This window comes from Gobio gobio, assembly GCF_949357685.1.
Source record: "Gobio gobio genome assembly, chromosome: 1".
NCBI classification, from domain to species: Eukaryota; Metazoa; Chordata; class Actinopteri; order Cypriniformes; family Gobionidae; genus Gobio; species Gobio gobio.
In genome coordinates, this window is record NC_137097.1 from 38,248,439 (window position 1) to 38,263,048 (window position 14,610).

Sequence of the window (14,610 nt, forward strand, 5' to 3'; positions counted from 1 at the left end):
TACAGTGTGTGATGCGCGAAAATGATGCTTCTACTCGTAAAAATGCACTGGAATTGCAGTCAAACCGGTGACTTCCCACCTGTGAACTCGTACTGCAAGTGCATTCATAAAAAGGTTACCGGGCAACTGACGAGTAGCACCGCTTGAGCGCAGATTTTTTTGCGCACTTTGCACCTTCAACCCTGGCTAACAAGCAGTCGATGGCGCTGCGAGCTCGTGCAGCGCTGTCAGAATAAATCCATGCATATATTAGAAAACGTAACATTTCGCAATTTATTTAGTAATTGTTTAAGGCCATTTCGTGATTTCAATCATCATAAAGCATGACATTTAATGTGCTCTTGGGGTCCCCCTGGTGGCCCTAAGTAACCGTTTGTTCGCTTATGCCTTGGGCCCATAGGCCGTAAACCATAGACCGGGCTCTGTGTTACTGCAGGTCTACATAAACAAGTATGACAATTTGTTCTGTTATGACAATTAAAATATTAAATACTTTACATACAGTACTGACCTGTACACAGCAATTTTGAGGACAAAATGTTCACTTGCTGCCTAATATATCCCACTCACTAATAGGTGCAGTGATGAAGAGATAATCAGTGTTATTCATTTCACCTGTAATAATGTTATGCCTGATCGGTGTACATCAATGCCCTCCATCGCATCCATGGTGTTCTTGTTATTTTCATTACTTTCATGGTTATGCTAAAGGTCAGTGAGGTACTCCATATGGAGTACATTTCCCCAAAACACTACACAACACAACACAACACAAAAATCAAACCAGCTGTTACAGTAAGTGGATGTTTTGAAATAATTATTAGCCTAGAAACTGGACACTTTTCTGTTTATGTCATGCACCCAATATGGAAATTCTTCAAGCCATTTAGCCTACTATTGAAATAGTTTTAAGTGAAAAAATGCACAACATACATCAGCAAAATCAAAACAATTACCTTTAAACATGTTAAACTTCTCACAATTAAATAGTGAAATTAATAGATTGGATGAAAAGAAAGAACTGACAATGTGTAGCTACAACCTACCCCTCAATAGTGGTCACTAAGAAAAAAATATTTTATGAAAGACCTCATATCTTTTGGGATGTCAGTCATACGCATTGACGTGGGTGCTGGCAGGACTGTAATTTTTATTACGTCAGAGTTTATAGCGTGGCAACGGGGCAGTGATGAAGAAATCATAATGGAGTTGACAAAGTAGCCTGCTGTCACGAGCTCTCTCTAATCCCGTCCACGTCTAAACCGCATATTCCCACAGGGAGTCTCGGGCTTCCCCGCAGCTCTCAGTATACACAGCGCGCGCCGCCGTTCTCTCGCGCGGGTCAGAGGGCGCGCGAGTGGTCAACAGCAGCGCACACGGAGGACCACTTAACGTCAAGCACAGATGTCATCTACGTCCTAAAGGTGAGGAAAACATAGTGGTGGTTATGTTGTTGTATTCAGCCGCACACAATACCCTGCTGGCTGTTTTATTAGAGTTGATGTTGAGGGTGGCTTCATGATACGGATGACTGACCAAACATAAAAGCAGGTGTGTCTTTATCTCTTCACCTCAGCTTTATTTGCGTTATTATTAGGATGTGTGTTTTAAAGGTGAGATTTCCGATCTTCTTGGTACTTAATCTCATGTTTCAGAGAGTCAAGGCAGTTTATTTACAAGAGCAGTTTATTTTAATTAGCTACTATAGCGCTGTGCCAAAAAAATAAAACCGGTCACCTGCCTCGCGTGCAAGTTCTGACTTGCGCGGATTACCGGTCCGTTGCTGTTCAGGAACTGATTGCGATATGTGCGCGTGATGCTGCCGGTGAAATTTGACTTGTTATAGCCTACGAACATAAGAGAAACAGGGGGGGGGGGGGGGGGGGGGGGTGATTTATGAAACTTTCTTGTAAAGCTGCATTGCATTGTCTAACATATGCTAACGAACCAAACCAGTCAAATTAATTCGTCGTCAATCATTCTTGGCTCCCCAATGTTTTACAAATCAGAAAGGTTTGTAAAGAGACTGAAATGTCGGTGATGTATGATACAAAGTAATGTAGCATGATAAAATATGAAGCAAATAGTTGACTAATAATGAAAATCTGTTTCGAAGCGAGGAGAATTTGACCTTAAGAGTCAGAATCAAAAACTATACAGATGATAAAGACCGATTTAAATGTTTTGACTAATGCATTTCCTATGTTAAAATGCAGAAACCCTAAGGAATTCTTCATACACTTTGACCTGACCATGTTTTGTTTAATTTTTTTTTTTTCTTTAATTGCTAATGCAACCTTTTACACCACATACTGAACAAAAGGAAGCATTGCTTGGTGGTCATTGGCTGATCTAAATTGGTATTATCTAATTGTGTACTTAATTTAACCGCTGATTGGTTTATTTGTAACCGATTGTACCTTTCTATCAAAGTTATTATCAAGATTAATATGTTCTGACACTCTCTTACAGTCTGAGTTCTTGTCATATTTTGTATACCATTTTCTTAACTAGTGATAATGTGAGAAATGTTGAAGGTGTCTGAATACATTTTGGTTTGACTGTATATATCCTTCACCACTGACCGGTGAAGTGAATAACACTGATGATCTCTTCATCACAGCACCTGTTAGTGGGTGGGATATATTAGGCAGCAAGTGAACATTTTGTCCTGAAAGTTGATGTGATAGTAAGGTGTCAGAATACACAGTGCATCACAGTTTGTTGCATATGGGGCTGCATAGCCGCAGGCCAGTCAGGGTGCCCATGCTGACCCTTGTCCACCGCCGGGAGTGCAGAACTGGACCACGGAGCAATGGAAGAAGGTGGCCTTTTTTCTTTTACATCACGTGGATGGCCGGGTGCATGTGCGTCTCTTACCTGGGGAACACATGGCCCCAGGATGCACTATGGGAAGAAGGCAAGCCGGCGGAGGCAGTGTGACGCTTTGAGCAATGTTCTGCTGGGTTTTTAGTGTTTGACACAAACAAAGTTACTCAGCCCCCAATTCCACAAAACACACAGAGTTGTGTGGCTGAATGTGACAATTTCCATATTGGGGATTTAAAACCAGAGACGTTTACTGCATGCAAAATGAGTGCTTATCAACACTGCTTTATCAAAAAGTGCTTGATTTTCTTTTATAGATAGTATTGTAAAAAATAATGATAATTTGCTTGTTGTCTAACCCCTGTAGGCACTTGAGTGAGGAGACAATGACGGAGGGTGCAGAGGTTCATCAGACCCTGATGCCAAACAGGGCCGATGCTGGCACAACCCCTGTAACGCGGAGTAGAACGTCCTCTATGCTGGTCGTAGAAACAGATTCTGGGCCGGCAGAAACGGCCAGCTGTGAGTCAGACGAGCCGGACCAACAGGAAGAGGAATCCTCCACTTTTCTAGAGGCGCAGAATCATTCCCGCACAGGACCGGAGGACAGCAGCGGTGGCCAGGTGGCGCCTGAGGGCGGCTGGGGCTGGGTGGTCGTTGCAGCTACCGTTCTGGTCTTAGCGATGACTCTGGCTTTCCCTACTTGCATCGGGATATTTTACACAGACTTGCAGAGCGACTTCCAAGCCAGCAACACTGAGACGTCATGGGTGCCAGCTATCATGATGGCGGTGCTGCATGCAGGCGGTAGGGATGGTTATCTGATACTGCTGATTCGTGCATTTGATCCATTAGTTAATCCGCGCTTTGTGACGCAATCCTCACGCCGCACCCGCAGACACCCTCACCACAGGGTCAGATACAGTATCTGAAAAACACTTATCAAGTTACTGTCATTATTTAGTTGTGCAACACTGATCTGTTTAATAACATGAAACATAAACAGGCACAGAGGTCAGAGGATGACAGCGGTGGTCTGTTCTCTTCCAGATGGGTAAATATGCACTCTTGAACTCTGGGTTTGTACTCAAGGTTATTGGCCATCCTAAAGGGATAGTTCACCCAAAAATGAAAATTATCCCATAATGTACTCACCCTCAAGCCATCCTAGGTGTATATGCCATTCTTCTTTCAGCCAAACACAGTCGGAGTTATTAAAAATATCCTGGCTCTTCCAAGCTTTATTATGGGAGTTAATGGTAAGATTTTGAAGCCCAAAAAAGCACATCCATCCATCATAAAATTAATCCATACAGCTCCAGGGTGATAATAAAGGGCTTCTGTAGCAAAGCGATGCATTTGTGTAAGAAAAATATCCATATTTATAACTTTATAAACTATAATCACTGGTTTCCGGTAACGGCCGTACACAAGTCTAGTTCCTGCAGAGGAGTGACCTCTGACCCAATGACGTGAGATGTAGGAGTAGCGTAAGTTTAGGTGAGAGTTGACGCCTCTCACAGTTCAAACAAATAGGGCTGGGCAACAAACTCAAGCTCCTCCCACATTTCTCTTTAACTTCCGATTTGTGACCGTTTTTTGTTTTGCTCTTTCCTCTGCGCTTTAGAGTTCATCAATACGTCATACGTCGGGACAGAGGTCACTCTTCTGCCTGAACTAGACTCTTGTTTGGCTTCAGAAGGCCTCTATTAACTCCCCGGAGCCGTATGGATTACTTTTATAATGGATGGATGTACTTTTTTGGGCTTCAAAATCTCAGTCCCATAATAAAGCTTGGAAGAGCCATGATATTTTTTATATAACTCCGGTTGTGTTTGGCTGAAAGAAGAAAGTTATGTACACCTAGGATGGCTTAAGGGTGAGTACATTTTGGGATAATGTTCATTTTGATGTGAACTAACCCTTTAAGTGAGCTTCTAAATCACTAAGAGTGCATATGCTCAGTCAGGACACTACAGTAGGAACAAGTGTACACTTATCACTTCACAGGGAAATTCATCCAGTCATTGCAGTTCAACTCAGAATAGCTGACGTGCAGAAAAGGATTTGGGGGACTGGCATTTTTATTCAGCTTAAAGCAGCTCGGTATTCGTTACCGAGTTCAAAGTACACAAGGTATGCCACTATTACAATCCATTAGGTTGCATCCATAGGTTACACAACAGTAGTATACTAATATATACACAATATTTTGTGTGAACTGCAGTGAACATCTACAGGCAGGAGGGTGCTATTATATCCTCTGGAACAGCTAAGATACCGTTGTTCTTCTTTGAGTTTAAATGTTTATTTGTCTTCCCAGCCCTTTCTCTTTGCTGTCTGCTGGACAAGTTAGTGCCAAAGACAATGTTAAGGTGATCCCTATTCAAGTTTATTTTCACAGTTCCGTGACGCCTAAAGCATTCATTTAAGCGGGGCAAATGTTCAATCTCCCCTGCGGTTTTAAAGAGCTTGAAGTAATTTGCACTATACTAACTGTGCTCAGTGGGCGCAAAGTGTCACATCAAATCAGGTTTCTCGTTTAACAACCAAAAAGGAATGGTGCAAAAGTGATGATATTTTGTGATGCTCGTTTTGTCTTGGGATATGATACCCACTTAGATATGACTCAATCGATAAAATAGCATTCTAAAAGTGTGTACTTTTTTCTTATCCCAGATAAATGTGCAAAGACAGCTCTAAGTAAGCCTTATAGGCTGGTTTCCTGAAAAAGTAAACAATTTCAGGACATTGTTTGTTTGAGTCGTGCTAACATGTCAACCAATGATTAGGGCAGGACCAGGAGGATTACTATAAAAACTATAGGATTCTAGTATAAATGACTAATTGTTTACTAAGTGATCAGTAACATAATCCAAATATAACATAATCAGATTATAATTTTAGTTACTTTTGGATTACCTTAATGCTACTGTATATACTAATCAACACAAGAGAAATCAAATACCAACTAGATGTTTACTAGCCCACTTCTTTAACTATAGTGTCCATTGTAATGAAATGAATTGATATCAATGGTTTGATTGGTTGAATGAACAAGATGTGGAGATCGGGAAAGGATGGAAAAGGGCGCTTGGGAAACCTGTTGGGAAAAACAATTGCGTTAGTGCTTCTGGTTGAGCAGAAGTGAAATAGCCTACTATAGCTTTAATTTGAAGTTTTATTACCACTTGTGAAAAGAACACTTAAGCAGACTTTTAAAAAGAGTACTTAATATGGAAATAATTTATTTTAAAATACTGAAGTGTGAACTGAATGTAATGTTTTCAGACACTTGATTGCATGTTAATTCCAACTAAATGAAAATGCATTTTAGTTCAAATTTATATTAAATGCAATTAGTTGAACTTTAGGGTGCTATTTTGACCCACTTAAGTAGGTTTTATGTACATCTTTATATGTACTGTTATAATTCTGTTTTTTTTTTTTTTTTTTTGTATATATGGTTAAAGTGTACAGCTGAATATACTGACATTTATGGTAAACTGTACAAGTATATATAAATTATATAAAAATATATACAGAATATACATGCACATATTTTCTTAAATATATACATGTATGTGTGTGTATTCAAATATATATAATCATTATACACAGTACATATTTTATGCAAACAAACTTTTATTTTGCATGCGATTAATCACAATTAATCAATTTGACAGCACTAAATACATTTGTAATTACTCATTTGTAATGATGAAGTTGCAATTTAGCACATTTCAAATATATTAACTTAATATAACATTGAATAACGTACTACAGTTATTATAATCAAGTACTTTACACGTGCTTTACTATGTTAGTCAACACAACAAAAAGTGTACTACTTTAAAACACTATTTTTTTAAACAATGACTGAAAATTTACTTTAAAGTAAACTTTGAATTTTACATTATTACAAAGTGCACCTTTTTTAAAGTGAACTTAAGTGTGTTTAGAAACAGTCATGAAAGTGTGCTCTCTTTAAGTACACTTAAATGGTCTTTTATTTCATTAATATTATATAATCTGCCAGTAGTTTTTAAAATATACTTTTAAGATTTGAAGTGCACTACATTCAATACACCATTACAAAAAAAGAAGTTTATTCAAGTGTGATATTGGTATACAATTTTTAAACAAAAAAAAATTGTTTCAGTCTACCTTTTATGTACTTCAAATATACTTTATGTACTTATCAGCAATATATTTAAAATTACACTTAAGTATACTGGACTTATACTGACAGAAAAGTCTATTTGGCCTATACTCAACCATTTTAATCGAGATATACTTAAAAGTATAATAAAGTATTCTAAGTATACTTGTCTTGTAGCTGTTTACTCTTTTTATTAAACATGTTTTTCACATAGTTTAACATACTGTCTTACAAACGTACATTTATTGAAAATAATGATTTGTAAGGAAAACTGTTTTTAATTCTGAATTTGTGAGTTTTTGTATAGTCCACTGTTAATGTACATAAGAATTTACATAAGAATGTATATATATATATATATATATATATATATATATATATATATATATATATATATATATATATATATATATATATATATATATATAACTGTGCTTTAATACCTAAATAGGAACATAGTAGTATACTAAAAGTGCAAAAATAATATAAATTAAACTAATGAAAACTTAGAAGTATACTTGCAGCAGTATAAAACTACTAAACTAGTAGTTTACTGGGAGTACACATGAAAGTATACTTTCATAAACTAAAAAAAATTCTACGAGTGAGCTATCAGTATCCCTACACGTTCACTTGTAGTTTGGTTGCAGCACAATCAAAAAACTAGCTGTGTACTCAAAGTTTACTACTGTTACACTTAAAGTAGCTATTATTAATAGCTTTTATACATTTAAAAAGTAGTAATGAAATAGACCACTACAAAGTTTACTACTAGTACACTGATATTAGTATACTTACTACATAAACTATACTTAAAATATACCTCAACTTTACGTAAGTATACTTATTGAATACTTATTTTTAGTAGGGGCAATTAAGTGCACTTCTTTTTCACAAGGGACCAAAATGTGAATTTATCAGTCGACATAATCCAATATTTTGAAAGACAGCTGATTCCATAATCAAATGTAAACCTTTTTGTCAAAGCCTATCAAATGCAGTGAATGGTCCTTACTTTGAATATACATAGTGTTATGTAAACGGCCAATTCTTTGTTTGTCATCATCTGCATATGTGAGGACAATAAACAGGATCCTCTGAAATGCAGCTATTGTGTGCACACCGTGACACTGCGTATTTGCGACCAACCACGTCCATTATTGTTCATACAATGCCATTGTCTTTCCGTAGGCCCCATATGTAGTGTTCTCGTGGAACGCTGCGGTTGCCGTGCAACAATAATTATTGGCGGTATCCTGAGCGGACTGGGAATGGCAGCCAGCTCATTTGCACAGACAATGGTAGAGCTGTATATCACTGCTGGCATTATCACAGGTGGGTATATATTACCTTCACAGAAACAGTGGTGTGAAAATCATGTTCTTGCACAGTAGGATGAACCACATGAAACGGACTAAATTGTCTTTCCTTTCTTAGGAATGGGATTCTCTTTGTCTTTCCAGCCATCGATCACCATGGTTGGCCACTACTTTGTGCGTCGCAGGGCGTTCGCCAACGCCCTGTCTTCCACTGGCACTGCACTCGGGCTGAGCACCCTACCATTGCTGGCCAACTATCTGCTCAGCTGCTTTGGTTGGCGGGGTAGCTTTCTGGTGCTGGGAGGGGTTCTGTTGAACTGCTGCGTTTGCGGGGCTGTGATGCGCCCCCTTGGGGTCAAACCAAAGACAGAAGCCATGACCGGACCGACGGACAATCACCACCTCAAAACCAATTGCCTTTCTGTTCATCGGGAAAGAGAGGGTCTGAAGGGCCGCCTGCGGGCCACTCTCTCCACCGTCATGCTTTTCCTGCGCAGACACATGGCTTTTGACTTGCTGTGCAGTAACCCATACTTCTGTGCCTACGCTCTTGGGGTGTCCTGGATGATGCTGGGCTTCGTGGTGCCCCTGGTTTACCTGGTTCCCTATGCCACCGCATACGGTATGGAGCAAGACCGAGCCGCTCTACTGATGGCCATCCTCGGATTGATCAACATCATCGTTCGGCCTGCGACAGCGCTGGTTTTCGGGCTGCCTCGTTTCCGAGGAAGCCATAACTTTGCCTACCTGTTTGCCACGGCTCTGCTGCTCAACGGGTTGAGCAACTGCATCTGTGGGATGGGAACGAGTTTCTCAGTACTGCTGGTGTATGTTATAGTGTTTGGGTTTTCCATGAGCATTGTCGGCTCCTTGTTGTTCACCGTACTGATGGACACGGTCGAGATGAGCCGCTTCCCATCCGCCCTGGGACTCATCAGCATTATGGAGAGCATCATGCTACTTCTTGGCCCACCATTAGCAGGTGATGTAATGTTTGGTGTCTCTGACTTTTATTTGCTTTAATAATACATTTATTAGTGGGAGAAAGCAGAATGCCTGCTTGTACACTGCAATACATGCTTTTCTTACTTATTTTTGTCTGGTTTCCAGTCCAAATATATATATATATATATAAAAACTTTGCTTTTACTAGATAAGTAAAATGATATATTTTGTTCTTGTTTTCTGGGAATAGTAAAAGCAAAAAATCTGCCAATGGGGTAAGACAAATACTTGTATTTCTGTTTGGGACCGAAACAAGAAACAAGATTATCTTTCTTACCCCATTGCCAGATAATTTAGCTTGTTTTAAGCAAAAACTCACTTCATTTTGATTTTATTTTCCAGAAAACAAAACAAAACAAAAAGATCTCATGTCATTTTACTTATCTAGTAAATGCATCTTGATTTAATACTTTTTTATACATTTACACTGGAAACAAGACAAACATGCGAAATAAAAGCATTTTTTGCAGTGTGTTTGTCAGGGCTAACAAATATTCACACTCATGTTGTTTTAAACCCATGTGATTTTTTTTTCTCTTTCTTACACTTAACATGGTGCTCTTTTCCATACAACAACTCAAGCTCCAAAAGGAACAACAACAACAAAAAACATACAGGAAGTTCCTTTATTCCTAGTGTATTTGCCACAGAAATACTCCGTCATACGTCTAACTCATTTTTGAAATGTGCTATTACTTTACTTCTTTTAAACAAAAAAATAAGAAAGTATACTTTCAGTCTACCTTTTATTTACTTCAAATATACTTTATGTGCTTATCAGAAATATATTTAAAATTACACTTAAGTACTTGACTTTTACTGACAGAAAAGTATGGAAGCTTGTTTCCGCCACAGAATAAAACATTTTAAAAGATAACTGCAAATTTTTGTTTACATCTCGCAATTGCAAGTCAGAATTGCAAGACATAAAGTCAGAATTGCAAGATATAAACTCAGAATTGCGGGATAAAATGGCTTCCCTTCTTCCCATAGTGCATCTTGGTGCCATATGTTCCCTTGGTAAGCGTCACGCACATGCACCCGCCTATTCATATGATGAAAAAGAAAATGTGATTCCTTAGACCAGGCCACCTTCTTCCATTGCTCCGTGGTCCAGTTCTGATGCTCACGTGCCCACTGTTGGTGCTTTCGGCGGTGGACAGGGGTTAGTATGGGCACCCTGGTCTGCGGCTATGCAGTCCCATAAGCAACAAACTGTGATGCACTGTGTATTCTGACACCTTACTATCACAACCAGCATTAACTTCTTGAGCAGTTTGAGCTACAGTAGCTCGTCTGTTTGATCGGACCACACAGGCCAGCCTTTGCTCCCCACATGCAATAAAGAGCCGTGGCCGCCCATGACCCTGTCGCCGGTTCACCGCTGTGGATGCTTCTGATGATTCTTCATACTTGTAGATAGGGGTCTTGCTTGCACAAAATAGCTCCCCCAGAGTAGGGTGACAGTCCCGAAATTGGGAGCTAAAAAGTATGTACTATGTATTATTTTTTTTCTTCCCTGAAATTACAATACCACAATAAGAATTATGATTATAAAAAAAAAAAGACTATCATTTAAAAATTCATTTGTGCAGCTGTCATGTTTAGAGTGGGGAAAATAATAACCAAGTAACAACTAACCCCATCAAAAGTCGTTAAATAAAGCTAGACCATGCAGCCAGGATTTCATCTAGACACATACTGGATAAGAAAGTCCTGATCAAACTTGCCATATCAAAAAAGAAATAATACTAATAATAATTCAAGATGCACTGAATCCGGTAAAACTTTGCATAATCTAATTAAAGAAAATAAACTAGTCGCTACTTAAGGAAATGTATAAAATGTGATGAGTTCCTTGAAAGGGACTTAAGACTCCCAGCCTAAAATGTTGTTTCTGTGTATGTAGTTAGGTGATGAGATCATTTACAGGCTGGTATCCAGAACATTGAGTACAGGGGGATCCTCTCCAGTTACCATTACCAAGTAAACTCAAATGTCAAGGCACATGGAAGGTCTGCTCTCACAGCTGAGGTGCTTTATATGATGAACCGATTGAACATAGGCTTTTTTTTCACAAATAAACACTGATCAGCAAACAAAACAGAAGCTCAACTGTACTTGCCTGACACGCAATAACAAACCTCATTGGTTCTTGCGGGAGCTCAAATGTGCTGCGTAACACGAGAATGAACCTCATTGGTTCTTACAGAAGCACAAACGTGTTGCGTAACACTAGAATGAACCTTATTGGTTCTTGCAGAAGCTCAAATGTGCTGCGTAACACTAGAATGAACCTTATTGGTTCTTGCAGAAGCTCAAATGTGCTGCGTAACACTAGAATGAGCCTCATTGGTTCTTGCAGAAGCTCAAATGTGCTGCGTAACACTAGAATGAACCTTATTGGTTCTTGCAGAAGCTCAAATGTGCTGCGTAACACTAGAATGAATCTTATTGGTTCTTGCAGAAGCTCAAATGTGCTGCGTAACACTAGAATGAATCTTATTGGTTCTTGCAGAAGCTCAAATGTCCTGCGTAACACTAGAATGAATCTTATTGGTTCTTGCAGAAGCTCAAATGTGCTGCGTAACACTAGAATGAATCTTATTGGTTCTTGCAGAAGCTCAAATGTGCTGCGTAACACTAGAATGAACCTCATTGGTTCTTGCAGAAGCTCAAACGTGCTGCGTAACACTAGAATGAACCTCATTGGTTCTTGCAGAAGCTCAAATGTGCTGCGTAACACTAGAATGAGCCTCATTGGTTCTTGCAGAAGCTCAATAATTCTGAAAAACAAAGGCCATTGAGAAACGCCCAGTTCACTTTATTACAGTAATTGGAGTAAACGTGATTAATGTGGCTTATTTTTTTTTATATTTTACAGGAATCTTGGTTGACAGCACTAGGCAATACGCCTATGTTTTCTTCGCCTGCAGCATAACCGGGTCCACTGCTGGTCTCTTCATCATGTTGTCCTTCTACTGGCTGGACAGACAGAAGGACAGAGAGGTTAAGAGCTCCTCCACTCATAAAGACACTAATTCACTGAAGCCAAGCATGAAGACTACCATAGATTGTGATTATAATCCAGTGCCTTTACATAGTAAGAATGACAAAGACATTGAGACTGATGTGTGATTGGGCTGCCAAGAGTGCATTTCACCATATGCTACTAAGTTTTGTCCCTAAAGTGAGGACCCTTCTCGTCTTTTCTTATTGGTGGACAATCAGCTGTATTTGCCACAGATTGCATACACAGAGATAAATCATAATGTTTCCTGGACTGCTGTAGTAAATGGATCGGACCAGAATTTCAGGTGTAATTTTCATAATCCACTTCTTCTACTTGGTGCCATATGGAACTGTAATCACTTCAGATCACCTCACAAACACATTTTTGAGAAAACAATTTCTGTTATTACTGTAGACTACTTCACGATTACTGACAAAGGCCAGTTGCAATTGACGATCATATTACTGTAATATAGATTCAGTGATTAGGTTGTTCTGGAAACAAATGAATGTAGAAAACAGATGCCTTAAATTATAAATGTTAGATCTTATGGTTTTTTTTTTTTTTGTATAGATGCTGCTTTTTCAAATCAGTAACTTATTTATATATTTATATGTATTAAAGAAAATGTATGCATTTGAGTTGTCTGTCAGTTTTCCTTGACTAAGCACTTGCGTTTGCCCTTCTGTAAACACTTCAAATCAAATCATGCTGTAGAGCAGGGGTGTCCAACCGTCCTGCAGATTTCAGTTCCAGCCCTGCTCCTACACACCTGTCTGTAATTATCTAACACCCTGAACCCCATGATTAGCTGGTTCAGGTGTGCTAGATTGAGGTTGGAGCTAAAATCTGCAGGGTGGTAGCTCTCCAGGAACAGGGTTGGACACCCCTGCTGTAGAGCAGTGGTTCCCAACCACGTTACTGGAGGACCCCCAACAGTGCACATTTTGGATGTGTCCTTTGTCTGACACACCCACATCAGGGCTGCGTCCCAATTCGCCTACTTATACTACGTCCTAAAAGTATGTACTCTTTTTGTGAAGAAAAAGTACATACTTTTGAGTGTGTAGCAGAAGAGTATGCAAGCTTTGGGACATACTACTTCGTCACTCTTACGTGAGTCCCGTCACCGTTTAAACTGCCCTGTCAATCATCGTCACAGTTCAAATCCCCCACTTTCAATTTAATTTCCTACCGTATCGGAGAGAAATGTAGCCTTTCGTGGGTCTTTACTCCTCTCATGTGTTTGCAAAGTTAATGGCCAAACGTATCATTACAAAAGTTCTCAATGCTGCTGAAGGAGAAATATAATGTGGATAATATTGAATAAATATCTTTTCGTCCGGTTAAATACTGATAATTGCTCACTCAAACCACTTTATCTAATCCTGTCCACTTAACCGTCAGACTCGCGTAACCGTCATGTTTGTAGTTTTTTAAACACTTTTTATCCGCGTTTGTAGTTCTAATCGAATCCTCGTCCATCTCGCAATGGGTTGTGGGCAATATCAGCCGTTAGAGTGCGCATCGATCTGCACTTCGGATTCTGACCGGAAATAGTAAACCATCCGGGAATCTTTGGAATACTTTTTTCAACATACTAAGATTTGGGACATACTAATTCTTTTTTCGAATACTATTTAGTACGGATAGTATGCGAATTGGGACGCAGCACAGGTCTTGGAGTAGCTACTAATGAGCTGATGACCTGAATCAGGTGTGTTTGATTGAGGAGACATGCAAAATGTGCACTGTTGGGGGTCCTCCAGGAACGTGGTTGGGAACCACTGCTGTAGAGGTCAAGTGTCACATTTCCCCAGTTGTGCCAAAACATGATTGTTTTAGGGTGTTCAGTTGGCAGGATTGGTTCGAAACGAACTCTAGTGCAATTGCTCGGTTAGAGCGATTCATTTGAATTTGTGAATGCTGCCCTCTGATCCACACCAAATAAGCACACCCACATTTCAGCTTCCAAACCAACTCTGGTGTGTTTTTTCTGAAATATATAAACGCAACACAGACCAAAGACATATAGGCCTGAACGAACCCCAGGCATCAGAACCATGTCTCCTCACAGCAGATGTTCATTTGTGTGTCACTCCCAGTTCCTGCCGTTGTTTTGACTCCTTTACACATTGTTTTAGATCGTTGCAAGTTCTTAGCTGGTAAAAATACCACATGCACATACAGTGCATCCGGAAAGTATTCACAGTGCTTAACTTTTTCCACATTTTGTTGTTACAGCCTTATTCCAAAATGGATTAAATTCATTATTTTCCTCA

General features: G+C 39.3%; 1 protein-coding gene across 3 annotated transcripts; it reads left to right on the plus strand.

Annotated features, from left to right (window-relative positions):
* The first annotated feature begins 1,185 nt into the window (after nt 1-1,185).
* On the plus strand, nt 1,186-12,968 carry slc16a5b (solute carrier family 16 member 5b). 3 transcript variants are annotated; one of them, XM_079826011.1, is made up of 5 exons: nt 1,186-1,424; nt 3,197-3,636; nt 8,183-8,326; nt 8,429-9,292; nt 12,200-12,968. In XM_079826011.1, exons 2-5 carry the CDS (start codon nt 3,216-3,218, stop codon nt 12,451-12,453), a joined length of 1,683 nt encoding a protein of 560 aa, XP_079682137.1. In that variant the 5' UTR covers nt 1,186-1,424; nt 3,197-3,215; the 3' UTR covers nt 12,454-12,968. The 3 variants fall into 3 exon arrangements, with proteins under 3 accessions (XP_079682137.1, XP_079682138.1, XP_079682136.1); XM_079826012.1 differs by having other exon boundaries at nt 1,416-1,551; XM_079826010.1 differs by lacking the exon at nt 1,186-1,424 and adding an exon at nt 1,780-2,013.
* The last annotated feature ends 1,642 nt before the right edge of the window (nt 12,969-14,610 follow it).